This window comes from Protomyctophum bolini (genome assembly GCF_963924005.1).
Source record: "Protomyctophum bolini genome assembly, chromosome: 16".
Classification (NCBI taxonomy): Eukaryota; Metazoa; Chordata; class Actinopteri; order Myctophiformes; family Myctophidae; genus Protomyctophum; species Protomyctophum bolini.
In genome coordinates, this window is record NC_137877.1 from 12,869,376 (window position 1) to 12,896,472 (window position 27,097).

General features: G+C 47.6%; 1 protein-coding gene across 1 annotated transcript; it reads left to right on the top strand.

The window, feature by feature from the left end:
• Positions 1-4,201: 4,201 nt before the first annotated feature.
• Positions 4,202-26,637, top strand: heg1 (heart development protein with EGF-like domains 1). The gene is made up of 18 exons (XM_080785295.1): positions 4,202-4,900; positions 11,839-11,994; positions 12,490-12,687; positions 12,964-13,539; positions 13,912-15,067; positions 15,493-15,724; positions 15,860-16,154; positions 17,471-17,584; positions 17,846-17,968; positions 18,328-18,431; positions 19,038-19,093; positions 19,629-19,789; positions 20,605-20,739; positions 21,679-21,724; positions 22,198-22,235; positions 22,396-22,483; positions 23,902-24,079; positions 24,286-26,637. Exons 1-18 carry the CDS (start codon positions 4,468-4,470, stop codon positions 24,427-24,429), a joined length of 4,233 nt encoding a protein of 1,410 aa, XP_080641421.1. The 5' UTR covers positions 4,202-4,467; the 3' UTR covers positions 24,430-26,637.
• The last annotated feature ends 460 nt before the right edge of the window (positions 26,638-27,097 follow it).

Below are 27,097 nucleotides of genomic sequence, written 5' to 3' on the forward strand. Positions count from 1 at the left end.
TTTTGTTCGGGAGCGTGACCCAGACAGACTTCGACCTGTGCATGACTTGGAGCCTGAGTGCAATTGTGAGGACTGTTTATTTGACTATTCTGAAAATAATGTTGGTGTAATTGTCTTCATATTGGAGAGATACTCCACTTATTTTGCAGCTTACCCCACTATGTGACTTACTGTAGGCAAACATTCCAATATTGACCACTATTTTCACACTATTGTATACAATACATCAAGAGGGTGCAATAAACTAGGCTCTAACCACTCTTACCTTCAAGTATAATGCACATTCATTCCATTTAGGAACGATGCTGTCCAGGGCTGATCACAGTTTGGGAGATGGTAACAGCTGTTGCGTGCACAGACATGTTCTGAAAATGCACTCTGCCCACCCATCTGGCGACTTACGTGTGGTCAGATTTTCAAGTGGGCCCTGATCAGAAAGGGCTGGGAACCATTGGTTTAACTCATTTAGACCTGAGCTCGAGTCTACAAATGTTTCTATGTCAGTGGGTTTTCAAAGTATTTCATGTCTATTACCAATTTGAAGCCATGATTCCCTGCTTTCATAAAAAAAAGTCACACCCGTGTGAACCGAGTGGTGCAACTCCCCCCCCCCCCCCCCCTCTCTCGCTCTCTCTCTCTCTCTTTTTCTGGCAAACAGCGCCCCTACTGGTACTCATTATATGATGCTCATAGTCACATAGGCGGACACGGACATTGCTGGTTGTAGGAGTGGTTGCACCACTCAAAAATCCAATGGCAGTCCCTCAGTCAAATTTTGGTCACAAATGTTCTTCCTTTAGTCTTCGTCTGCATGCTTATGCAGGAAGCCATGTGTTGGAAGCGGACACAGCTTGCGGGAGCTGTGTTTAATCAACTCAAGCTCATCAGGTTTCTCCATAGGAAGAGTCTAGCTCTGGTCCATGAAATTAATATATACAAAGTATAGGTGGGCCAATACTTCCATGTTTACAACCGCCTTTGCTAATTGCTTGATCTTTATTTGCTATATGGATGCCTATAATGTGATCCATGTTGGATGCTTAAGCACAACATTGCTTTGAATCGAAGTGATTCTGATGTTCTATTTATTTCACTTGAGCATATTATATTGATGAGACGATGCTGTTTTCGCTCCAGAGGAGCGAAGTGGTCCTCTCCAGAGGACCACTATAGTTCCACACTCACTCCAGAGGGCCACTATAGTTCCACACTCACTCCAGAGGGCCACTATAGTTCCACACTCACTCCAGAGGGCCACTATAGTTCCACACTCACTCCAGAGGGCCACTATAGTTCCACACTCAATCCAGATGGCCACTCTCACTCCAGAGAGCCACTATAGTTCCACACTCACTCCAGAGGGCCACTATAGTTCCACACTCACTCCAGAGGGCCACATTGTGGTCCCATGTGGACCCCGGGCCGCCAGTCGCCCATGTATGCTAGTATAGGTCATGTGGCTTATGTATTCAATCTATCCATATACAACCATGCAGTCCAGGAGACACAGGTCTTAACCTCTGGGTTCATGACCTTGATCAGTAAGGGTCAGCCCCAAGGTATTTGAAACGCATTCCTCCTATAGCCGTTGGAGTCTCTTGAAACCAAAGTATCGACCGAATTGTAGTAGAGGGCCACATTCTGACGTTATTTACATGGGGTCTGAAAGATATTCAGCATTAATGATGACCTTTATAGTCGACTAACCATAATGGGCTTAGTTGACCTGCATGTAAATCAAGGTGCGTGCGTGAAGTGCGCTGTAGCTCAGGGATGTGTTATTTATACCATGTCAAGACAAGTACTCTTATGTGTATTTGGCCGTGGACCCTCATCTCAAACTATTTGCTTTACACACACACACACACACACACTTTTTCAAAGATTTTGACAAGTTGTCTATACTTGTGACACACATATGCATAATAGTCACGGACAAAGTCAGAGAGAGAAGGATGAGGCTGTCAGGCACCCAGAACTTGAGGCAAGTAAATTGATATGGGAGCCAACCAGGGCAAAGCCAGGAGGGGAAAGAAGCGCATACCACCTATGTAGACGTGCTGCGGCGCGACAGCTTGGCTGACAACACTGAAGAGCTCAAGAACCTGATGTTGGATAGAGGAAATTGTGGAGGGCAGTGATCCAGGAATCCCAAGTTGGTGTTGGCTATAGACCTCACTCTCGCAGCAACAACATAGCTAATATCTAAAATGAGACGGATCGTTTCCCAGTTTTAATTGGTTTATAGGAAGAACACAGAGTCAAGAGAAAGCACCAAATATGGCCAGTAGACACACTCAGTGGTTTGTTCAAGACCATGGGCACAATTGGGCATGCAGCCCTTTGCCTTTGCAAGACATGACAGACGTGGAGCATGAATGGAACACAGAGTTCAGAAGATAACCTGAACGGTGAACACTGACAGCTGAACGCTGTAGTTTTTGGCAGCAAATTGCTATTTAAATTTGAGTCATAATGGTCTCTTGAATAGTTTTCCTTTAGTTTTAGTCACATTTTATTCACCTGGAATGTTTTAGTGTTTAGTCTAGTTTCAGTCGACTAAATCTATTAAGATTTTAGTCGACTAAATCTACAGTTAATTTAGTCGACTAAAATGTTTTTTTTTGGTGGGCGTTGATTTTTTATACACTTGCTGAAAATAGCCGATCTACAAGCTCACAACACGTCGCAGCGTGACGCGTTGTGAGCTTAGATCAGGCTTAGATCGGCTATTTTCAGCATGCTAGTGTAAAATGACTTGTACTGGATCTCTTGTCCACTAGTCCCTTCCTAACATTTTTAGTCTATAGTTTTTATTTGTTGACGTAGCCTAATTGTCAGTATATGTAGTCATATAGTTTTAGTCATCATAGCTTAGTTTTTATGTTGTTTTTGTCAGTGAAAAAAGGTAGTCGACGAACATTTTCGTCATAGTATTAGTCGACGAAAACAACACTGGCTGACAGATGGTGTGGTCAGCTAGGAGTCGGGACCTATAGCTGCTAGGTCAGGTGACTCAGGTCAAGTGCGGTCACACAACTGGTGAAAGAGTTCCCCACTTGAACCCTAGATACCATGAGCGTCTCTGTCGGTGTCGGGTGTCCAAACTTTCACTTGAAAAAGTATAGGCTATACTCACTTTTTTTTGAGTGGTGCAACAATTAACCACTCCCTTTACGGAGCTGTGTGTGGCTGGGTGGCTGGCTGCATGGGTCTGAGCACGTAAACAGCATGATTGTTTTTCACCACCTGTGCTGTGTGCAACCTAACAGTAACACACACACACACACACACACACACACACACACACACACATGCACATATTAACTTTATATAATGAATTGGGTGTGCCAGTACAGTGACAGTGCAGTAGTACAATAGAGGGACCCCCACACGGTAACTCTGTAATTTCTAAACCGTTTCGGACGCGGGGTGGCACGCAGGAACTGGCCTGGCCCCCTGGGCACGTTCCTGGATGTTCCGGGGACCCCCCAGGGGACTCCCCGGGGACCCCCACACGGTAACTGTAATTTCTCTACCGTTTCGGACGCGGGGCGGCTTGCCGGAACAGGGCCGGCACCCTGGGTGCGTTCCTGTGGGTCTGGAACTTCCCCCCACCCGGGGACCCCCATACGGAGTTGCACCACTCACTTCACACGGGTGTGATTTTTTTCTTTAGTTTATTTTATTTTATTTGCACATATGTACATAACAACAACATGGTCAAATAAAAATAAATACAGAAAGCAATACTTAAGCTACCAGTTGAGCTTAAATAACATAATTAAGATATGAATAATATTGATAGGCAAAAAAAAGATGATAAACAATTCTCTAAAAAATAATATGATTATAGGCGTGTTGCCCTGCAAGCTTGTTAATAAAAATTGCAGTAATGGAGGTACAGACTCTGATATGAGACGGTAAGTTATTCCAAAAGTGTGGTCCTCTGAACTTGATGGTAAATTGGGCCGATGTAACACTTTTCTGATGTCCGAATATAGCGGATTTATTGTGTGGAAGGTAAGCCACTATCGCTGCGTGCGCGCGTGAGTGCATACGTGTGCGGCGTGTGTGTGAGAGATTGTGTGTGTGTGTCTGTGTGTGTGTGTGTGTGTGTGTGTGTGTGTGTGGGAGGAGCTCAGGCGCCTGTAGAATGTGATAACATGCTCTCTGCTCCAACTTCACTTGTGCTGAACTTAAACTGCACACAAGTTCTCTCTCCTTCTTCCTCCCTCCCTCCCTCCACCGCCATCAGGCGCTGCTACACTATGGTCTCTATAAGGAACCATTCAGCTCCACCACGACATGAGGGATTAACTTTATTGAGACGCATTTAAAACAAAACCTAAAAGTAAACCCCAAAAGCGCTCTTCCGATGGTGGCCTCGGGCGATCATCCGCCGCTCATCTCTTCTTCTTCTTGTAAATCCTTCGCGGTCATCCCGTTGTTTTTAGGTGTGGAATCATGGAAACGTGTTTTCTGAATCACGTCCTCCTCCTCCTCCTCCTCCGTGCCTCTGTGGCGATGGTGGCACTGGGCCCCGTCGCCCAGGCATGGACACCGGACACCCCGGACAGCTTGGACGGGGACGGGACAGCAGCGCCGGGTCTGGGTCCGGGGGTAACGGGACGGGAACGGCGGTACCACTCCTCCACCACCGGCCCAGGAGGAGAAGAGCTCCATGCAGCCACGGCGGCAGATACGGTGGTGTTTACCGGCCCGGGACGAGCATCAGGGACCGGCCGCGGCGAGGAGGAGGAGGACTCCATCAGCCACGCAGTGGAGGACACTTTATTATTATTCTTACCAACAACTGGAAGCAATCTGCCGCTGCTGCAGAGCGGGACGGATGGAGGACTGGACAACACTGCTGCTGCGGCCACTGATACGGTATTAGGTCAGTGTGTGTGAGCAAACTTTATTCTCGTGCCAAAATAGGACCCGCAAAATGATCAAATTATAGGTTGCTGCGGACCCCCATCTAAAAAAGATAGTCTATAGCTATAATGTATAAATGTATTATGAAGTGGTTCACATTATGAGTGAACATTGTGAATGTGATGCTGCACATTAACACATTTCGCTGCATGGGGAGTCGGGGACCCCCTAGATTTAGAACCCCCTAACTCCCTGCATGGGGAGTCGGGGACCCCCTAGATTTAGAACCCCTGGCCCTAACTCCCTGCAGTCGGGGATCCCCTAGAAACCCGGCCACAAGGACCCCCTTTGAGGACCAAAGCTTCGAGAAGTGATGCACTTGTCTTTGAAGCACTCATGCCCTATATATATATATATATATATATATATATATATATTTATATACTTAGTATAATCATTCACCGGAGTTGCAACTGTACTTAATAATAATAATCAAAAAATCTCAAAAAGTACCCAAAGACGCTTTACATGGGGGGGCTTTACAGAGGTAACATCAAATAAAAACAACTTTATTAGAAAAGTGGGGAGTGGGTCTACACCACATTTATTTGCCAAAAATAGCCGATCCACATGAAACATCAAATCACCTTGTGAGAGTTAATCGATTTAATTGATTAGGCTTAAAGAAAATAATAAAGCTATAATCAAATAATTGATGAATAATCAAATGGACCCCATTGTGGCCATTTCACTATAGGCTATATAGGTGCACAGTCTCTTTTATTTTCCGGAAATAAAGAAAATAGCCGATCTACAAGTTCACAATGCATTGTTTTCCACACAGTCTATTGCAGTGATTCTCAAACGTCATTGTTTTTTATATTCTTCAAGAAATAGCCTGCCTATAGCTCAATAAATAATGGTTCGTGCAGTGTGGCTTGGAAGTGAACATAATAGACAGATATCCAGTAGACCAGTGGTTCCCAAGGACCCCCAAATTGACACTAATTAGCCTGCAGACCCCTGTTTGAAGAGATATTCCAGGGACCCCCATAAGATAATTTTTGTACGGCTAGCAGACAGTGATTCTCAACCTGTTCAATTTCAAGGACCCCCCAAGTTTGACATGCATATTAGACCCATTTAATGGCATTTCTATCTCTAACCCTCAATTTATATTGTAAAATGTATGTTAATTTAACTCTTATAGAGTGTACAAATGGAACCATCAGGGCCCATTTGGTTCAATTTGTACACTCTCAGATAGTTACAGACCCATAAAGGGTCCATTTGGTTTCAAACTATCATTTAGCTGGGGACCCCCTGGAACTCCCTCAAGGACCCCTGGGGGTCCCGGACCCCACTTTGGGAACCACGGCAGTAGACAGCTTCTGTGTCTCAGTTTCCATGTCAAAGTTCAAGTGACATTACATGTGCGGCAGCCGTTGAACTGTGGAGCCCCTCGTGTGGTCCCCGGGCCGCCAGTTGCCCATGCATGTTATGCCTTAAAATGTCACTGCACTGTCACCTGGGGACCCGACCAAAAACCATGTGGCGATCCCCCTGGGCGTCCCGACCCACAGGTTGAGAATCACTGAGCTAGACAACTTCCATCCCGTTGAGTGAGTATAACATATCGATGCTTTCGGGCAGAAATCTAACGTCATGTTGTGGCCTATACCTGATCGTACTACAGCAACAACAGTTGTTTTTGGACATATGTGACCAGATTTGACTGAGAGCCTGCCATTGTGCAAATTCCAGCTTTTCACCAAATGAGTTAATAGCACATGAGGCATAGAGCATGTCTGAAATAAATGTCAGAGCTGAAATCGTAAATATTAAATAAATGCTTAAACATGTAGCTAGGTGTAATGTTGGAGACCACAGAAGTGAACCTTTCAAGCCTGTTTTCTCAACTGTCAATTTTAAGCTATGATTCCCTGCTTTCATATGACATGAAAAAAAAACGAAAATCCAAAATAATCCAATGGCAGTCCCTCAGTCAAATTTGGCCACCCGACACGACAGGCTTAAGACCATCAGCCTTGTCATCAGAGCTGGATGTGAAAATTATATGAAAGGAGGGCTCGGAACTCACTTTGAATCGCTCCAAGTTGTTTTCCCACCGGCAAACGACCGCAAGCAAGACGTTTTGGAGTTTGGCTCAGCACCGACGTTGGAGGATGTGTCTTAATCAGTTTGAAATATAGCCCTAAGTGGTTCTCACAGTGAAGACTGATGACTCGGACTGAATGAAAGCTTCCTAGAGAAAACATTTTCATGTCACAAGTTGACATGTATTTGTCCGCGAAACACCATCTGATAAAATGTTCAAAATCTCTTTCAAAAGTTTTCACAATTTAACAAGACCTTTCAAAAGTTTCAAATGGACCCTTACAGGTGTGTAAATGGAACCAAAAATAACCTTACGGTTACATTTTGTTCAATTTTTACACAATTAGAGATAATAGACAGACAGACATTTTTTATTGGCCTACATTCATGCATCCACTTGCTGACCAGCTGTCGGTATTGAGCAATTATTTTAATAGGGGTTTATATGTGACCATATACCATTAACATCCTATATAAGGCAATTTGCTTTATGTAGCATGTGACATGATTCTGAATCCATTTCATGCATTAGTTTTGCACAAAAAACACTCCTTGGCCTAATAACGGCCATAACCACTGTGCACAATGTGCTGCCATTGCAATGGCCGTTTTTAGCCCAAGGAGTGTTTTCTGTGCAAAACTAATGCTTGGAATGGATTCAGGATCATGAAACCCCCCCCCTAGTTTGACATGTCACATGCTACTTAAAGCATAATGAAATTGTGACATTTTTGTCACAATTTGTATTTCTTTTTTACAAAAGCACATTAGTTCAATTATGTGCCCTCTCCCAATAATGTTTTTTTAAGTGAGTTCTTTTAAAAGAGTATTTACCTTTGATTTGTTTCAATTTGATAGACTTTAAGGACTTAGACGGTTAATTCTTCGTCTCAACTGCATCAAGGCAAAAGGCTGAAACAATGGTTGACTAGAAGTCATATAGCCATAAATAGTCATTCTATTCATGACACTTCTTCATGTTCTTGCGGTGAATCCTTGGAACCTGTTGCACGCACTTGACCCCTGGTGAGGCAGAAACAACACACGTCCCATGCGGACGTCGCACGTCCACGGGACGACCTTTGATGCTGCCGGGAGAAGGAGACAGTGTGTGAACAGTTCAGAGATAAATAGACAAACAACAGGCGTGTATGTATGTGTGGATGTGTGGGCCGTAGGGAGGGTCAGTCCGCTGCAGTGTTGCCAACAGCACGTTCCAGTCTGTCTTCGGTTACTAACGCCCGCGGACTGGATCCAGAGAGAGAGAGAGAGATAGGCAACCTGGGGAACAGGGCAGGTCCCAGGTTCGAGCCCCCCCAGCTATGTGTTGAAGTGCCCAACCTGCCTGTGCTCAAGTCTGGCTACTTCAATCAGCTGGGTGCAGCTGGAAACTGAATTTCCCCTGGTGGGATCAAATGGGTGTACATTATTGTTATGAGAGAGAGAGAGAGTAGGAGGGAGAGAGAGAGAGAATTGCAGAGGAAGAGAGAGGGAAAGAAATAAGACAAACAGAGGAAGTGAGAAAGAGAGAGAGTGAGGAAAAACACAGGCTAAATGGCCCAAAAACAAGACACCTCCATGGTGCACTCCCCGTGGGTGGACTGCTTGGACACATGTGCACTGCAGGCAGGGCTGCAGTTGAACTCTCCCTTGCCCTGGGTTCTGGGATGGCTGCTTGCATGCTGTGTGTGTTACGCTCTGGATGGTGTCCAGCTCTGAGGCCTGTTTTGTTCCTCTCACCAGGCTAGCAGGGTGCTGTACGTCTGCCCAGTACAGGGCCGGCTGCCACCGCAGCTCCAATGCTGTCAATCTAACACAGTGAGTCACACTAGAGCAGCGGTTTGCAACCGCTTTTCACGTCAAGGCCCATTAGTTGTTTTGCATTTGAGCCACAGAGTCGGAACCACCATTTGATGAGATTCAGCCTCTCCGATCCTAAACTAAAGAATATGTTGTTGTCGTTGTCAAAATAACAAAATGTGTAGACTTCTTGTAAATTAAGTAATGCTGCCAGATCTTTTAACAACTCGAGAGTTCCCATCATTTAGCTGGGGACCACCTACCTCCTCAAGGACCACTGCTGGTCCCCGGACCACTGGTTGAAAACCACTGCACCAGAGGTAGAGCAGTGGTTCTCAAACTTAAAAAGAAAATGTCAATGGCCCCCATAACTCTTGAGCGTGACAAATGGGGTACACTCCCAGAGTTACAGACTTGTGTGCTTTCACTTCACGGACGAGGACATTGGTTTTGTGGCCAGAAAAGCGCTGTGTGCGTCTTCTGATCGATGTCACTTAAATTCTGGGCGGGAACCCCTTTTGGTGTTTTAAGCATTATGTTATACTTTAGCTATTGAAAAATAGCAGACCTACAAGCTCACGATTTTTCAAATCGTGAAAATGCGGCACAAATCTTTGAATATATATTCTTTCAGAGCGAACGTTTTTAACTAAAATCTTTGCTTCTGAGGGGTTCCTGGAATAACATATTTTCAGATGAGGGTCTGTGGCCAATAACATCATTTGTGGGGTCCTTGACATGAAATATTGAGCACCACTGATACAGAAACATAGGTATTTCAGAAAACTGTCAGAATTTAAAAGATTATAAGGCCTAAATGGGTTTAAAGGGGATATTTCACTTTCAAAATAATGCTGGGTCATTTTATCGTCTACTCAGGCTTTTATGTGAACACCCAGACAGTTTTTAAGTTGCTCAATTCAGTATTTATATATTTGATATTTTAGCTGCCCCACCCCCTTCCCATATACAAACCCATTGTAACTTCATGGGCATAAAATAATTATGTTGATCGACGTTTGCCTGTTATCTCTACTATAATGATACCAACATCAATACAGCATGGATGGAATTAAATGGTGGTCTGTGCCCCTGTGGCTCAAATGCTGAATAAATAAAAGCCTTATAATGGACTGGAAAACCACTGCTTTAAGTGGTGGGGCCGCCTGGTGTCCAGACAATGCTTCTAAAGCCGAGCATGATTCCTAGGGACAAATAATGTACATGAGAGGGTCTGCTACGCATCAAATAATCATCATCTCTTACTCATCCCATTGTGGGAGATTACATCATCAATACAGATCTGTGTGTGTGTGTGTGTGTGTGTGTGTGTGTGTGTGTGTGTGTGTGTGTGTGTGTGTGTGTGTGTGTGTGTGTGTGTGTGTGTGTGTGTGTGTGTGTGTGTGTGTGTGTGTGTGTGTGTGTGTGTGTGTGTGTGTGCGGGTGTGTGTGTGTGTGCGGCTGTGCGTGTGTGCGCAATGTACCTCACCCGAAATCAATTGGGGCTCCAAGGATAGGGTGTGGTGTTCCTGTGTGTGCGTGTGTCCATATTGCCTATTTATTGCTGTAAGGTATACGTCTCTCTCTAGTGTTTCACAAAGTACGCCTTGCAGGCACCCTTTGGGTTCTCGGAAGGGGGTTCCAAATGGCTGAAGCGGACTTTGCAGCGTTCCTTAAACACTGCATGTTCTCCCCGTGTCCCCTAGGGTAGGTACCCTCAAAAACATGCAGTAATCCTGGTCTCTAAACTACCTCCCCCTGGACAGCCGGGGCGCCTGATGGAGGGGAAAGGAACCGGTCGGAATAACGTGTTCCTTCCACCCGCTACGTCTGGCCGGCGAAACTCTCCCCTGTCAGGTGAAAAGAAGCAGCTTGGACTCCTCATGCATAGATGAAAGCATGAGGTCAGTCCGCTAGCAAAAGTAGCAGATCTACAAGTAAAACATGTCGAAACTTGAGGAAGTTGCAGATCTGCTACTTTGGATGCTTTTGTGTTTAAGAGGTTTTTGCCCAACAACAACGCTATACTTTGGAATACGTATGTTTTTTTTTTCCAAAGCAATAAGCAACACACTCCAGTACCTTAAACCCAAGTACAACTTCGACTGAGCCACTTTCACTTGTCGCGCGGAGCTGCTATGACCAGAAGTAGATCTATCTATCTATACTTTGACTCTGGGGTTGAAGCACCACATCCTCACCGACAGTGTTTCCAGCAGGGCCCCGCTGCTCTCACTCATGCTTTAGGAAGGAAATGGCTGATTCCCAGCGGACATGCAGGGCCACCGCCATATTTAGGGTCTCAGGCCTTTTGTTGGGGTAGACGAGCCCGGCTGCCAATTGTTCTCCGCCCAAAAATCATTACATCCGCAGGCAAGCTACTTCTGACAGCAACTTCTTCCCCCCTCCCCTCCACCACTCTCTACTCCTGCGTCCATGATCACTGCCCAAACAGTGGCTCTTGGACACCCCCTGGTGACGTTGTTTGGACAATGCAGGAATGGAGGTGAACGTTAGAGGGCCACTTCTCCCCGTTTTGCAACCAGAGCTTATTGTCTCCACCAGGCCGAAGGCATGGGGAGAGAGTATGTTTTATTGTATCCACCAGGCCGAAGGCATGGGGAGAGAGTATGTTTTATTGTCTCCACCAGGCCGAAGGCATGGGGAGAGAGTATGTTTTATTGTCTCCACCAGGCCGAAGGCATGGGGAGAGAGTATGTTTTGCACTCCGTCCGTGTGTCCGTGTCTGTGTGTGTGTGTGATGTGTATGATGTTTGCTCCCTCCAACACCCCAGCACTACCGGTGGGCTCTGTTATTTATGTTCCCCATGGGTGGGTTGTTATTGTATATCTATCTCCCTGCTCTTAATGTTTAATGATGGTGTTTGATTGTGCCGAGCAGGGAGAAGAAATGCAGCAGAGCCGAACGCCAAGATAAAATATTATATGAACACTTGTATTCTCATTCTATAATAAATATTGGTTAAATCTGTCCGTGAGTTATCTGACTGAACTAATCTAAAGTTGTTTTGTCCACAGTCACTGAAGTGAGGAGGCAGCGCGTAGCAGAGACAGGCTGGTCATCAGAGCAGACGGCCGGCCCGCTGTCGTCCACGCAGCCTCTCATCAACACTGTGGTGGCCAGCACTGAGGCCAGCATCACCTACTGGGAGGACCTGCTCGCCCCAGACCAAGGTTAGAATGGTTTAGGGATGGGGCACACGGCACACACCCGGTCCCAGAGATAGAATTGCCATAATTGTCTAAATGTATGTCAAACTAGGGGTCCTTGAAGTTGAAACGGGTTGAGAATCACTGCTAGAGCCGTACAAATATTCTCTTATGGGGTCCCTGCTGGCATATCTCTTCAAATGGGGGTCCGCAGGCTAACTAGTGTTAATTTGGGGGGTAAGTGTTAGTTTTATTTATTATACTTCTGGTTATTTGTCAGGTGCAGGGTTGAAATGGGCCAGCGTAAGAAACGCAAGAAAAGATAGCATTTCAGAGATTAAGCATTAAGATTTCATATCATCCTAGAAAGCTTATTCTGAATACATTGGCCAAAAAAAACTAAGGACATTTTGCCTATAATTTCAGTTATTTGGAGTTAATCTTGTAAACGCACAATACACTTTCAGACAGTTAGTTGTCGTTTATAAATGTTTTACTATCATTATAACCTTTCCCCAGACCTGCTGCCACACTACATCTCCCAGGAGCCCCGGCCCTGGACGGTGACGGACCACATCTCCCAGGAGCCCCGGCCCTGGACGGTGACGGACTACAACTCCCAGGAGCCCTGGGTGGTGACGGAGGAGGCCAGGTTACCCAGAGACAGCCCCGACATGGGCCTCCGGCTGGGGGGCGTCACTGAGTCGGACGCTGGGGGTATGTATGCCTGACACAATTATTATTACATACCGCTAATCGTCTATAATCCAGTGGTTTTCAACCAGAGGTCCGGGAACCAATTATATTCAATTTCAGTAATGATCAATGTTCCACAGTAAACCACACTGAGTCCTTTAAATGATACCTCACAGGATTTATTTGTGAAGTTCTGTTCAGTTCAAGTGACACATAGAAACAGGAAACAGTTAGGATTTAGAAGCATGTTTTAGAATCGGTCTCAGGTGTAAAAGTGAAATGTTCTAATGGTGACAGGCCTGGCTGGGGGGACATCGCTGGGGACGTCTGTCCACGCGGACCACGCCAGCAGCAGCACCAGTGCCTTCATCTCTACCACCATCAGCCGTGCTGGAGAGAGGACCCTGCTGTCTGTCACCTCCTCCAGCAGTAGCCACGACAACAACAACAGCACCTCCTCCATGTTCACAGAGGTAATAAACTCCCAGCAACCCCCGGGGGCCTCCACCTGGGGTCTCCCAGGCACGGACGCAGGGTCTGAGGACTACCGGCACACCTTTCCCTCCTCCTCCTCCATCAGGACCCACAGCAACATGGACGCTACACGCTCTGAGCACCGGCCACCCCAACGCTCCTCCTTCTCCTACTCCTCCAGGGGAACGGATTCGGAGACGCTGGGCGCCACCCGGCACGTGCTCTCCTCCTCCGTGTCTGAGGGCACGCCCATCTCCACGCCATCTCTCAGTGTGGCGACGGAGGGCGCGGCGAGGAGACGAGAGGAGGTCGATGCAGAGCGAACAGAAGCGCCGCCTCTCGTTGCGTCGGAGAGCGGGATGACTACCAACACCTCGGATCAGGACACTGTGACACAAGGTTGTTATAGTTTAGCATTATTAGGCTATTATTGTTATTATGCTATATATCTCTTGTTGTGTTTATATAGCAGACTCCTCACTCAAATGTGCACTAGCAGTTTGGGCAACTCCAAAGCAAGCTCCACATGCCCCAACATTTTATTTACCTGCCATAGTGTCAACCCCTTACCCCTGTGTCGGATCGTGTGGTTAGGCATATTCATCGATACGACCTGATATGACAAATAAGGGCCGATACCGATACTTTTCCGATACCGATACAGTATCGGGGACATCTCTACTTTTAAGTATATTTTTGATGCCAATACTTTTGTTACGTTGAACATAAATTAATTATTAATAACCCTTGCTGGGGTTTTGACATTCACAGAGTTCTCTGGCGGAACGCAGAGCTCCAGCAGCACGCTGGGCCAGGAGGAGGAGAGGACGGACAGCGTGTCTCCACCGCACACTGTGGATCAGGGGACAGACGGCATGTCTCCACCCCACACTGTGCAAGGGACAGACAGCATGTCTCCACCCCACACTGTGCAAGGAACAGACAGCATGTCTCCACCCCACACTGTGGACCAGGGGACAGACAGCATGTCTCCACCGCACACTGTGCAAGGGACAGACAGCATGTCTCCACCCCACACTGTGGACCAGGGGACAGACAGCATGTCTCCACCGCACACTGTGCAAGGGACAGACAGCGTGTCTCCACCACACACTGTGCAAGGGACAGACAGCATGTCTCCACCCCACACTGTGGACCAGGGGACAGACAGCATGTCTCCACCGCACACTGTGCAAGGGACAGACAGCGTGTCTCCACCACACACTGTGCAAGGGACAGACAGCATGTCTCAACCCCACACTGTGGATCAGGGGACAGACAGCGTGTCTCCACCCCACACTGTGCAAGGGACAGACAGTATGTCTCCACCCCACACTGTGCAAGGGACAGACAGCGTGTCTCAACCCCACACTGTGCAAGGGACAGACAGCATGTCTCCACCCCACACTGTGCAAGGGACAGACGTGTCTCCACCCCACACTGTGCAAGGGACAGACAGCGTGTCTCCACCCCACACTGTGCAAGGGACAGACAGCGTGTCTCCACCCCACACTGTGGATCAGGGGACAGATAGTGTGTCTTCACCCTACACTGTGGATCAGGGGACAGATAGTGTGTCTCCACCCCACACTGTGCAAGGGACAGACAGCATGTCTCCACCCCACACTGTGCAAGGGACAGACAGCATGTCTCCACCCCACACTGTGGATCAGGGGACAGATAGTGTGTCTCCACCGCACACTGTGCAAGGGACAGACAGCATGTCTCCACCCCAGGGGGACGAGCGGAGCACAGTCCTGGCTCTGACCGATGCCACGCCTACACTGGAGGCCAGCACTGTGGTGGCGGTCCTGGAGGGCACGCTGTCACCCACCCACGTCCTCCCAGAGACGGACAGACCAGCGCTGGCCACTGAGCTGCCCCTCACCACCACCACCACCACCACGCCTGTCACCGTCACACACAGGTAACTATACGGCACTGTGGTGTGCATATGGGGCTCAAATGAAAAACAAAAGGCAGTGGCGTGCACAGACATTTAGAGGGGCAGGTGCTCAAGTGAAAAAAGCGCACCTTGTGCAGCGCGTGGAACCGGCCGGTTGCCTTAATAGTTAATTTTGGGGCCTAAATAATATATTAGAAGCTTTTTATCAAGAATTGATCAATGTCACCATGGTCCACATACTGTACAGTGTACAGTACATTACAAAAAGTGCTCTAGCACCCCCTAGTCTATCTGTGCACGCCACTGAAAAAAGGGCAGGACCCCCACATTGATGGGTATAGAAACATACAATTTTCAGAAAACTGTCAGGACATAGAATACATTTAGTAGAATCTGGTCTCAGGTCTAAATGGGTTAATTCAATTAACGGCTGAACGCCTACACAGACCGCAGGTCACGGAGGAGGAGGAGGAGACGACAGCCAGAGCCACCGCGCCACCCTTCATCGCCACCACCCACCCTCCTCCACCCGCCAGCACCCTGCTGCCTCCCCAGCTCAGCAGCAGTGGCAGCACCCCCACCCAGGGCTCTCCCACGCAGCGCAGCACCCATCACCCCACCACCACCACCTCCACCCTGGCCCCGCGCACCACTCTGCCCACCTCCCTGCACACCCAGGTTAGTGTCGTTTTGGGCATTTTCATTGGTGATTAAATAACCCCGGGCAATTAAAGTGTGAAAAGCTGGAGCGATGGCAGGCTCTCAGTCAAATCTGGTCACATATAACACGACCTTTCCCCCCCCACCACCCAGAGGCCGTCCACGCAGCCCGCCAGCCCCACCAACGTCACCACCATCCGGCTGGAGACCAGCACGGCCAGCCCCCTGAACAATAGCACCACCCGCGGAGGGCACGCCACCACCACCACCATCGCCACCAGCAGCACATACACCCACAGCAGCAGCACCGCCGCCAGGGTTACTACGCCCACTCCTCACCCCACAGGGAGACAGCCGACGGACAGACTGACCACGGAGCCCACGGTGCCCATGCCCACCACCACGCAGCCCATGGATGTCCGGCGGCCCACCGCCAGCGCACCACCAGGTCAGCAGCAGTGGTGGAAAGTTAACTAAGTATACTTTTTATAAGTATACTGCACTTAAGTACAATTTTGAGGTATTTGTACTTTACTTAAGTATTTCCAGTTTCCCGTACTTTTAATTCTACTCCAGTACATCTCGGAGCCACATTTTTTACTTTTACTCCACTACAATAATTTGAAAACTTTAGTTACGACTCGAGATATTAATTTTCATTAAAAAACAATTACATTAAACAATATACATTTCGACCATTTGAAAATAGCCGATCTACAAGCTCACAATGCGACGCAAGGCATTATGTCACATAATGCCGGTCCACTGGCAGCTAAATGTTGTGTTATTGAAAACAAGCACTTCCAAACTCTGACACTCAAATGCAGGGCATTACTTGACAGAAAGTAGCTCATAACGTTTCTATGGTGGATTTTCCTGAAACAAAAACTTTGCAGATAGAAAGAGGATAATTCGTTCAGCTGCAATGTTGGTTAGTTTAACATGGTTTAATGCAATCAGACAGGACTTTTCTGTGTGGAACTGTGGATGTATGGGCTGTCAAGGCCAGAAAGTCGTTTTTTGCCACTCAGTGGGCGTTCCCGCATAACTTCCAGGTCACGCGCATACCCTCTATAGAGCACCGCAGTCCCGCCCCCTTTCAGAAAAGCGAGTGGCCCAGGAAATGAAACCCCAATGCATTCTCCCATCGGCACTTCTAATATAATTTATTTAAAGACGCTTACGCCGCGGACAAAGCCAACTCGGATCGTGACAAATCATGACAATGAACACAATGTTTTGGGCCGATCAAATCATTTATAAGACGAAAAACAAAACAAATAATGTTGTCTCCTGACTTTCTTTTCTTCTTTCTAATGATTTGATCGGCCCAAAACATTGTGTTCATTGTCATGATTTGTCACAATCCGAGTTGGCTTTGTCCGCGGCGTAACCGTCTTTAAATAAATTATATTAGAAGTGCCGATGGGAGAATGCATTGGGGTTTCATTTCCTGGGCCACTCGCTTTTCTGAAAGGGGGCGGGACTGCGGCGCTCTATTAAGGCAACCGGCCGGTTCCACGCGCTGCACAAGGTGCCCTTTTTGACTTGAGCACCTGCCCCTCTAAATGTCTGCACGCCAAATCATTTAGCTGTATAGGGACAACCTGGGGCCCCCTCAACCACTGGTTGAAAACCACTGACCTATACAGTACACCACTGTCTCTTGTCTGTTGTCCCAACCTGTATAGTCAGTCCCTGCGAGCTCAACCCCTGCATGAACGGACCACTGACCTTGTCTCTTGTCTCACCCAACCTGTGTAGTCAGTCCCTGCGTGCTCAACCCCTGCATGAACGGAGGCATGTGTGGCAGCTACGGAGGAGGGACGTTCACCTGCCACTGTCAGCAGGCCTGGACCGGCTCCACCTGCAGTGAGGGTGAGGCTCCGAGAACTGATTCTACAAATGTCTTCTAAATCATGACAGTTTTCTGTGATTCTCAAACTGTGTGTGTGTGTGTGTGTGTGTGTGTGTGTGTGTGTGTGTGTGTGTGTGTGTGTGTGTGTGTGTGTGTGTGTGTGTGTGTGTGTGTGTGTGTGTGTGTGTGTGTGTGTGTGTGTGTGTGTGTGTGTGTGTGTGTGTGTGTGTGTGTGTGTGTGTGTGTGTGTGTGTGTGTGTGTGTGCGCGTGCGGTCTCCAGATGCGAACGAGTGTCACAACAACCCCTGTCCCCCAGGCTCCATGTGTGTGAACACACGGGGATCTTTCAGCTGTGAGTGTCCCCTAGGCTTTGATCTGGAGGATGGACGCACCTGCACCAAAGGTAAGGAAGGCCACCAGGCCAGGGTGGTGTAAAACACTGGTTTTCAGGCCGTGAGCCCCCAAAACCAGTGGGGGGTTTTTTTCAACCTTTTTCAAGCTCCATTATTATTCGGAATTTGATCCGGCGGATCAAATGCCGATAATAAGGTCTTAAAATTCCGTAATTGTAAAATAAGTAATCTGGGGACCCCACAAAAAAAATCATGCACCCGCTGGGGGTCCCGATCCACAGGTTGAGAACCACTTGTGTAAAACAGGACTCTCTGAGTCACAATGGATCTGAAACAGATTCCCCAAAGTAGGCAGCTGGTCGCTGTCCTTGTTTATTATTAATATGAATATTTGTTTTGCCACATACAGCAAAGACCTTCTTGGGCACATTTAGTGTGAACAGGAAGCCTCACGATCCTGAAGTCTTCAAGAGCGTCACCGTTCACGAGATCCAGAGAGAGATCGTTCAGCTGGTGAGAGATCTTTTTGCTGTAGATCTTTTTTTGAGTGGTGCAACCACTCCAAGGAACAGCAATGTGCCTATGTCCCTATGTCCCGATGTTTAGAGTTCTGTGCTGTTGCACCACTCGCTTCAGACTGGCTTATATTTAGAAATGAAACATGTGCCCATACTCGAGGCGGGGTTGGCGAAAGGGCCTTTCTGTGTGGAGTTTGCATGTTCTCCCCGTGTCCCCTAGAGTAGGTACCCTCACAAAAAACATGCAGTAATCCTGGTCTCTAAACTACCTTCCCCTGGCCAGCCGGGACGCCTGATGGAGGGGAAAGGAACTGGTTGGAATTACGTGTTCCTTCCACGCGCTACGTCCAACCAGGGAAACTCCCCCCTGTCAGATGTAAAGGAGCAACTTGGACACTCATGCATGAAGGAAGCATGAGTTCAAGTCCGTTGCTCTCCCCAGGTTGGCGGAGGGTGTGTAGAGCCCAGGATCAGATTAGATAATTGACACAGGGGTGAACAATGGGTTACAAAATCATGGGATAAAAAAATAAATAAAACATGTCTGTTGCACACACATTTCTAATATGCAGTACACTTTGCCTCATTTCTCTTGTCCTAGCTCAATGCATCGTTGTCGATTCTGCATGGCTACCGTCGTTCGACGCTGAGGAGGAAGTAAGTTGATCCAGTTTAGGATAAAGCTTGCCTGCATGGGCCCAAAAACCTTCTAGAGTTGCCCTCTGTTGATAATAAAATAAAAAAACAAGAATGACTCACGGTCATAACTGCCAGGTACAGCAAAGAGGCTCCATCTTGCGCCACCCTTATCCCTAAACTAATTTAGCCATTTTTTACTATTTTGAAAAACATTTTAAAATTGTTCAACTAGCCGATCTACATCGAGACATTGTGAGCTTGTAGATCGGCTATTTGAACCATTTTAAAAGGTTTTTTAAAATAGTAAAAAAATGTCAAGTTAGTTTAGGGATATAGCAAGAAATAGCCCTATGGGTTTTTATCTTCCATTGGCTTAGAGCAGTGGTTTTCAACCAGTGGTCCGGGGACCATCAGTGGTCCATGAGAGGATTCCAGGTAGTCTCCATGGCTACATGATAGAGTTTAGGTAACCAAATGGACCCTTATAGATAGATCTTTAACTCTTGAGACCCTGTACTTATTATTGACGTTTTTTATTACTTAACGTTTCCAGAGGGGAAGACGGGGTGCGTATCCTGGCCATCAACATGTTCTCCGTCTCCACGGACGTGACCAGCGCGGAGGTGTCCGAAGGCATCCAGATGTACCTGGGCAACTGCAGCTCGTCCATGGCTCACTGCAGGGTGGTCATGCACCACCAGCTCACCTATCACGGTGAGACACACTTCATTTAGCGCAATCAGGACGGTCCTGCACCACCAGCTCACCTATCACGGTGAGACACACTTAATTTAGCCCAATCAGGACGGTCCTGCACCACCAGCTCACCTATCACGGTGAGACACACTTAATTTAGCCCAATCAGGACGGTCCTGCACCACCAGCTCACCTATCACGGTGAGACACACTTCATTTAGCCCAATCAGGACGGTCCTGCACCACCAGCTCCCCTATCACGGTGAGACACACTTCATTTAGCCCAATCAGGACGGGGGAAACCGAACCCCTTTTGGTGTTAGATCTGCTGGCCAGATGCAATTACTGGCCTGGGCCGTGGCTCAGCGGTCCAGGCACCTTGGCTGGTAATCCAGTCTGGCAGTGTGCCACGGGGTTTGACTACCGATCCCGACGGCCTTTACTGCATGTCACTCCCCCCCCCATTTCTCTCCCCATTTCCTGTCAGCCTACTGTCTGTCCCTCCATAAAAAAATAAATAAATAAAGGTGAAAGCCAAAAAAAAAAAAAAAAAAAAGATGCAATTACTGGGGGCGAGGAAAGTAAAGTAATAAGTAGCTAGTTACTCTTGGCAGGGAGTGAGGGAGTAATAAGTAAAGTAATAACTAGTAATAAGTAATAATATTATCTTATGATATTTAGTCGACTAAAACTAGACTGACACTAAAACATTCCACGTGACTAAAACTTAATTAAACTTATTCAAAACACTATATGACTTAAACTAAAAGCAAAATTTGCTGTCAAAAACAACAGTGATCATAATAACTATTAATGTGTGTGTCTTTGGCCAGTGGAGAGTCTGTGCGTGGAACAGAGGATGCAGTGTGACGCGCAGCGCTCCGCCTGCACAGACAACAATGGCGCCGCCTGCTGCCAGTGTCTACCGGGATACTACAAACAGAGCCCGGACGCCCTGTCCTGCATTGGTACGCTGTGTGTGTGTGTGTGTTCGTGCGTGTGCGTGTGTGTGTGATACACCAGATGCTGTTGTCAACGAAGGGAACAGATCCGTTTCCATTCTTGAAGTGGCCTGCAGCACCTCTGATTCTAGCTTAGAAGAAGCCTTTATGACCAACGTCATTAAATACCAACTGCTACTCCAGGCCATCACAGAGCTGTATAGGCTATAGGTGCAATCTACTGTACTTGTATTTATCTTTGGCAGCCTAGGACATGGACATAGGCTTCCAACAACTTGCAGAATTATGTGCAAATATCTCTTCTACTATCGGTAGCTGCCAAATATGGCGAAGACGCTGTTACTTGTGCGTATTTGTCCAAGATTTGTCGACTGCATTGTAAAAAATGGTGTCCTTGTATTATATCTCTCATGTGGACATAAATACAATGATGAAAGTGTGTGTGTGTGTGTGTGTGTGTGTGTGTGTGTGTGTGTGTGTGTGTTTGCGTGCGTGCGTAATGTTCTGGGGTACAAACGATTCATAGATTCATATAATATGAATATGATACAATTAGTTTGTAGTGTAATAAAAGATAATGGAAGTAAATCAATCTGTTTTCATCATGGATCATTAGTCACACAGTGAGGTGGGAATAAATCATGTGTTGTAATCGAGATGCATCGTGAATGCATCGGTAATCGATTTCTCTGAATGGATCCAAAAATGGGAAGGGCAGGTTGAAAATGTTAACTGGGGGGGGGGGTCCCTGGAAAAACATATTTTCAGATGGGGGTCGGCTGCATATTACATATTTTTTTGGGGGTTCCTGGCATGAAAATGTTTGATGAACGACTGACATAGAAACATGTATTTTTTCTTCAAAAAACTGTCAGGATTTAGAAGGTATTTGTAGAATCGTCCTCAGGTCTACATGTGTTTTTTTCTGTCTCTGTGTTTCTTCAGACTGTGGAGATGGCTATAAGCTGAGCGAGAACGGCACCTGTGTCCAGTAAGCATGGATTTATGTATTATTTACTTTGCGGCGGGCACGCCTCCATCATTGCTGAGGAGCAGTGTTGTTTATAGCAGCAAATTTAGATTTTGGTTTTAGTCATATAAGTCTCTTGAATAGGTTTAGTCACATTTTAGTCACCTGGAATGTTTTAGTGTTTCAGTCTAGTTTCAGTCGACAAAATGTCATAAAATTTTAGTAGACTAAATCTACAGTTTATTTAGTCGAACAAAATGTGTTTTGGAGGGCCTTGATGCTTGAGGGTCGTAATGACAGTTTTTTTTCACTTGCTGAAAATAACCGCGCTGCGACGCGTTGTGAGCTTGTAGATCTGCTATTTTCAGCATGCAACCAAGTGTAAAATGACTTATTAGTTTTAGTCGACGAAAACAACACTGCTGAGGAGGAGGGTTCCAAATGTGCCATCTCGTCCTAACTCCTGTGTCTGTCTGTCTGTCTCTGCCAATCAGGTGCATGTTTGGCTTTGGAGGTTTCAACTGTGGAGATTGTAAGTATAGGGCTACAACTTATGCCTTTTTTCATACTTCGGTCTACAACGTGTTGTTTTAGAAAATGTGGACAATTTTGTACATTTAGTTTTTTAGTTCAAAATAGTTTCGTGTTTTTGAGTGGATCATTATGTGCTGTTGTTCTCTTTGGTGTTGCAGTCTACAAGCTGATTGCAGTGGTGGTGTCACCTGCAGAGGGCGCCCTGCTCATTGTTCTCATGATTGCTCTCATCGTCACCTGCTGCAAGTAAGGAGCCTATAAACAACTCTACAGTCTACACACAACCTGGCGTGACGCCAGGGCACCACTTGTAAAAGTCAATTTAGACTACAGTGGGTCCTTGCACTTATCCTACTATAAATGCGCTACGTCTCTGTCTGCGTGTGTGCGTGTGTTTAATGCACGTAACTTGAGAACCGTTTGCCCCACCGACTTCACATTCGACACACGTGTTCCACACCCGCAGGGAGTGCAGTGCCCGGTATCGAGTCGGTCGGACCCACGGTTGTCCAGAACCACCACAAAAGGCTCTGGTCAGGCTCTGCCAGTGGGCCTAATGAGGCCAAGTCCCCTCACCTGTGCAATTTCCAGCCTCTGCCTCAGCCAATTGATTGCCATGGCAACCCCACACCTGCGTGGGTTCCACTTTACACCAGACAGTGGCCTTGTGGTTAGAGTGTCCGCCCTGAAAGTGGGAGGTCGGGGTTCGATCCCCGGCCGGGTCATACCAAAGACTGTAAAAAATGGAACCCAATGCCTCCCTGCTTGGCACTCAGCATCAACGGGTTGGATTGGGAGGGTCGTATCAACGAATCAAATGATTCCCACAGCCACGGCATGGCTGCAGCTCACCGCTCCTTGGCTGTGGCCCCTTGGCTCCTTGGCTGTGGCTCACAGCTCCTTGGCTGCAGCTCACCGCTCCTTGGCTGCGGCTCACCGCTCCTTGGCTGCGGCTCACCGCTCCTTGGCTGCGGCTCACCGCTCCTTGGCTGCGGCTCACCGCTCCTTGGCTGCGGCACACCGCTCCTTGGCTGTGGCTCACCGCTCCTTGGCTGTGGCTCACCGCTCCTTGGCTGCGGCACACCGCTCCTTGGCTGCGGCTCACCGCTCCTTGGCTGCAGCCCCCCGCTCTTGGCTGCGGCACACCGCTCCTTGGCTGCGGCTCACCGCTCCTTGGCTGCGGCTCACCGCTCCTTGGCTGCGGCTCACCGCTCCTTGGCTGCGGCTCACCGCTCCTTGGCTGTGGCTCACCGCTCCTTGGCTGTGGCTCACCGCTCCTTGGCTGCGGCTCACCGCTCCTTGGCTGTGGCTCACCGCTCCTTGGCTGCGGCTCACCGCTCCTTGGCTGTGGCTCACCGCTCCTTGGCTGTGGCTCACCGCTCCTTGGCTGTGGCTCACCGCTCCTTGGCTGCGGCTCACCGCGCTGTGGCTCACCGCTCCTTGGCTGCGGCTCACCGCTCCTTGGCTGCGGCTCACCGCTCCTTGGCTGCGGCTCACCGCTCCTTGGCTGCGGCACACCGCTCCTTGGCTGTGGCTCACCGCTCCTTGGCTGCGGCTCACCGATCCTTGGCTGTGGCTCACCGCTCCTTGGCGGCAGCTCTCTGACCGTCATGGCGTACTGTCTGTAAATCCCTGAACAACGTTTTGTTTTTCCCTAATATAAGGAAAGACAAGAATGACATCAACAAGATCATATTCAAGAGTGGCGACCTGCAGATGTCTCCATACGCCGAGTTCCCCAAGAGCAACCGCGTGTCCACGGAGTGGGGCCGGGAGACCATCGAGATGCAGGAGAACGGCAGCACCAAGAACCTCCTGCAGATGACCGACATCTACTACTCTGTAAGGAAGTATACCTAGGCTGGGGTCCACCTATGCTTTCTATGGCATATAAGCAGCTAATTAATGTCGGTTTTCGGATATATATATTTGATTAATTTCACAGCACTACTCTGTCTCCCTCTCTTTCTGTGTTGTTGTGTCTGACAGTTCTCTCATCCTCTTTCTGTGTTGGTTCTGACCGTTCTCTCATCCTCTCTCTCTGTCAGCCTGCGTTGCGTAACTCTGACCTGGAGAGAAACGGCTTGTATCCGTTCAGCGGTCTGCCGGGCTCCCGTCACTCGTGCATCTACCCCGCGCAGTGGAACCCGTCCTTCATCAGCGACGACTCCCGTCGAAGAGACTACTTCTGATTCCCCACCCGATCCGATTCACCCCCCCTGCACACCACCACCGCTGGCTGGCCCCACCCGATCTGATTCCCCCCTGCACACCACCACCACCATCGCTGGCCCCACCCGATCCGATTCCCCCCTGCACACCACCAGCACCACCACCCCTAGACTGGCGCGGCCAGACTCATAGCGAGGATTCACTGACGCTTCCTCAACCGCGCCAGGCTATACCCCCACCCCCAGCCCCAAGCTCACCCCCACCCGGATCCGACACACACTCATTGCTAAAAACTAAAATATCTCCATGAGTTCAAGGCTTCATGGGGTGTGTGTGTGATTGATTGATTGATTGATTGATTGTATTATCTTTGATGGAAGAACTACTCCTTCACTGATCCACTTCACTGATCCGTGGCGGAACACATCAAGTCCATTGAATGATCAGTAAAACAGACATGCTCTGAAAATGCACCCACGCACCCATCTGGCCACTTAACAGTGTTAAGAAAAAAAAAGAAAGTATGACAGATCATGCTGTTGCAGCATCTGTTCAGCTGGACTGCTATGCGCTGAGGGTGTGTGTGTGTGTGTGTGTGTGTGTGTCTATGTGTGTCTATGTGTGTGTGTGTGTGTGTGTGCGTGCGTGCGTGCGCGATAATATGTGCGTTCCACTGCTGTGATTTGAATGTAGATTTATATTTTTTTGTTCAAATCCTTTTTTTTTTTTTCAGATTTGTTTCTCAAATCTGATCTTTAGGACTGACTGTCCACACTGTGATCAGATCAGATTTGTGTATTCAGACATGTCGACCTATCTGCACTGGTTGCTGAAATCAGATTTGGAATTATCTGTATTTGCGCCACATTTTCACGATTAAAAAAAAATCTACAAGCTCATAGCGTGGCCACATCATGCTTAAAACACCAAAAGGGGTTCCCGCCCAGAATGCGTTAAGCAATAATACACAAGCGGGTGTGCTTGTGGAACTCTTCTCCGCCTCGTTCCTGACCGCGTCACTTGACGTGCCAATCATAAAAATATAAATGCCTCATTGGTTGCTGCAGTTCGTTGGAGCGACCTGTCTGCAACCGGAGGAGGAAGTCAAGCGGAATCTTGAAGGCACGCTGCCTCTGATTGGCCTATACCGTTTTGCTTCCCTTAAATGCTTCGCAAGGAATCTCGGGAAAGGTTGCCCAATGCAATCACGCGTCGCCGTTGCCTCCATGTTGCCTTCCGTTGAGGTACAGAAGGGGCAGAGCCGGAAGAGGCGTCTATGTTTAAAGCGGCCGAAATTTGTTTTCTCCGACGGGTGGCTGGCATCTCCCTTAGAGATGGGGTGAGAAGTTCAGTCACACGGGAGAGACTCGGAGTAGAGCCGAGTCTCTGCTCCTTCGCCTGGAAAGGAGCCAGCTTAGGTGGTTCGGGCATCTGGTTAGGATGGCTCTCGGGCGTCTCCCTAGGGAGGTCCTCGACGCACGTCCCACTGGGAGGAGACCCCGGGGCAGACCAAGGCGCAGATGGACTCATATCGACTCAGGGACCAAACCGAAGTCTGACAAACGGTGAATTAAGCATTAGGGCTATATGGACCAGAGCTAGTAGAGGATATGGATGGAATATGAGCGCCTGCAGTGCTTCCCAAAATGTTAGAGCTCAAGACCCAATAGAGATATTTGGTTTCTCACCAGGATCCAAACTTGCCAAAAACAATGTGTTTATGAATGAACCACTTTTATAGTGAAAATGAAAAATGTCTCGCAACCCATTTACATGGGTCCGCGCCCCCTCCCTGAAAACAGCGTCCCGAGCCATCGTTTGGGAACCATAACAGACCACTGTAAATGTCAGGATGCACTAAATGTGTGTCTGTGCCAAAATGTTGGAAAAATATTTAATGTCTTTTCTGCTCATACAGCTGTTAATTTATTCCCTTTGTAGCATAATGGATGTCTCACACATACACACTGAGCAAGGAGTGTGTGTGTGTGTGTGTGTGTGTGTGTGTGTGTGTGTGTGTGTGTGTGTGTGTGTGTGTGATTCAACTAAATAATGTGTAGAAGTATCAGAACTCATTGAGTGATTGTATGTAAAGATGTATCATAATTAGTTTGCTATTTTTTTGGAAGGAATATCATTTATGTAACTATTCCTTTTGTATATTAATGCTGTGTTTGTTCTGACGTTTTAGTCAGCCATGCTTATTTAAATAAAAGTCTTGCACTGCAGTGATCTGGTCTCACTCCATTAAAAAAAAAAAAAAAAAAATTGAAGCAGAAGGAAAAAAACATTCAGGTATTTAAATTACAGCACCAAAGACAGTAGCATATGTGAATTTATTCTACATTGTAACAAGCACCAATGTTCTTCCCTGATTTACATTTAGTACTTTGCAGATATGTAGGCCTACGCTATGGTGACCATGACCATGTTGAATAAAGTAAAACAAATGAAACTGTGGTGTATTCATCATTTCTCAATTGAGAAGTTGTTCAAACTGGTCTCAGTCTTGAAGTAAGGAAATATAATCTTGTGCCAGCTCTGCTGGGATATATGCAGATCATTGTTACTGGGCTCACTGCTAAAATATAACATATAAAAAAACCCACATATTACACACATAAAGAGTCAAGACCCCCTGGAACGTGTTCTAAATCTTCTAAACGTCTTAACATATATTTTTTTGCA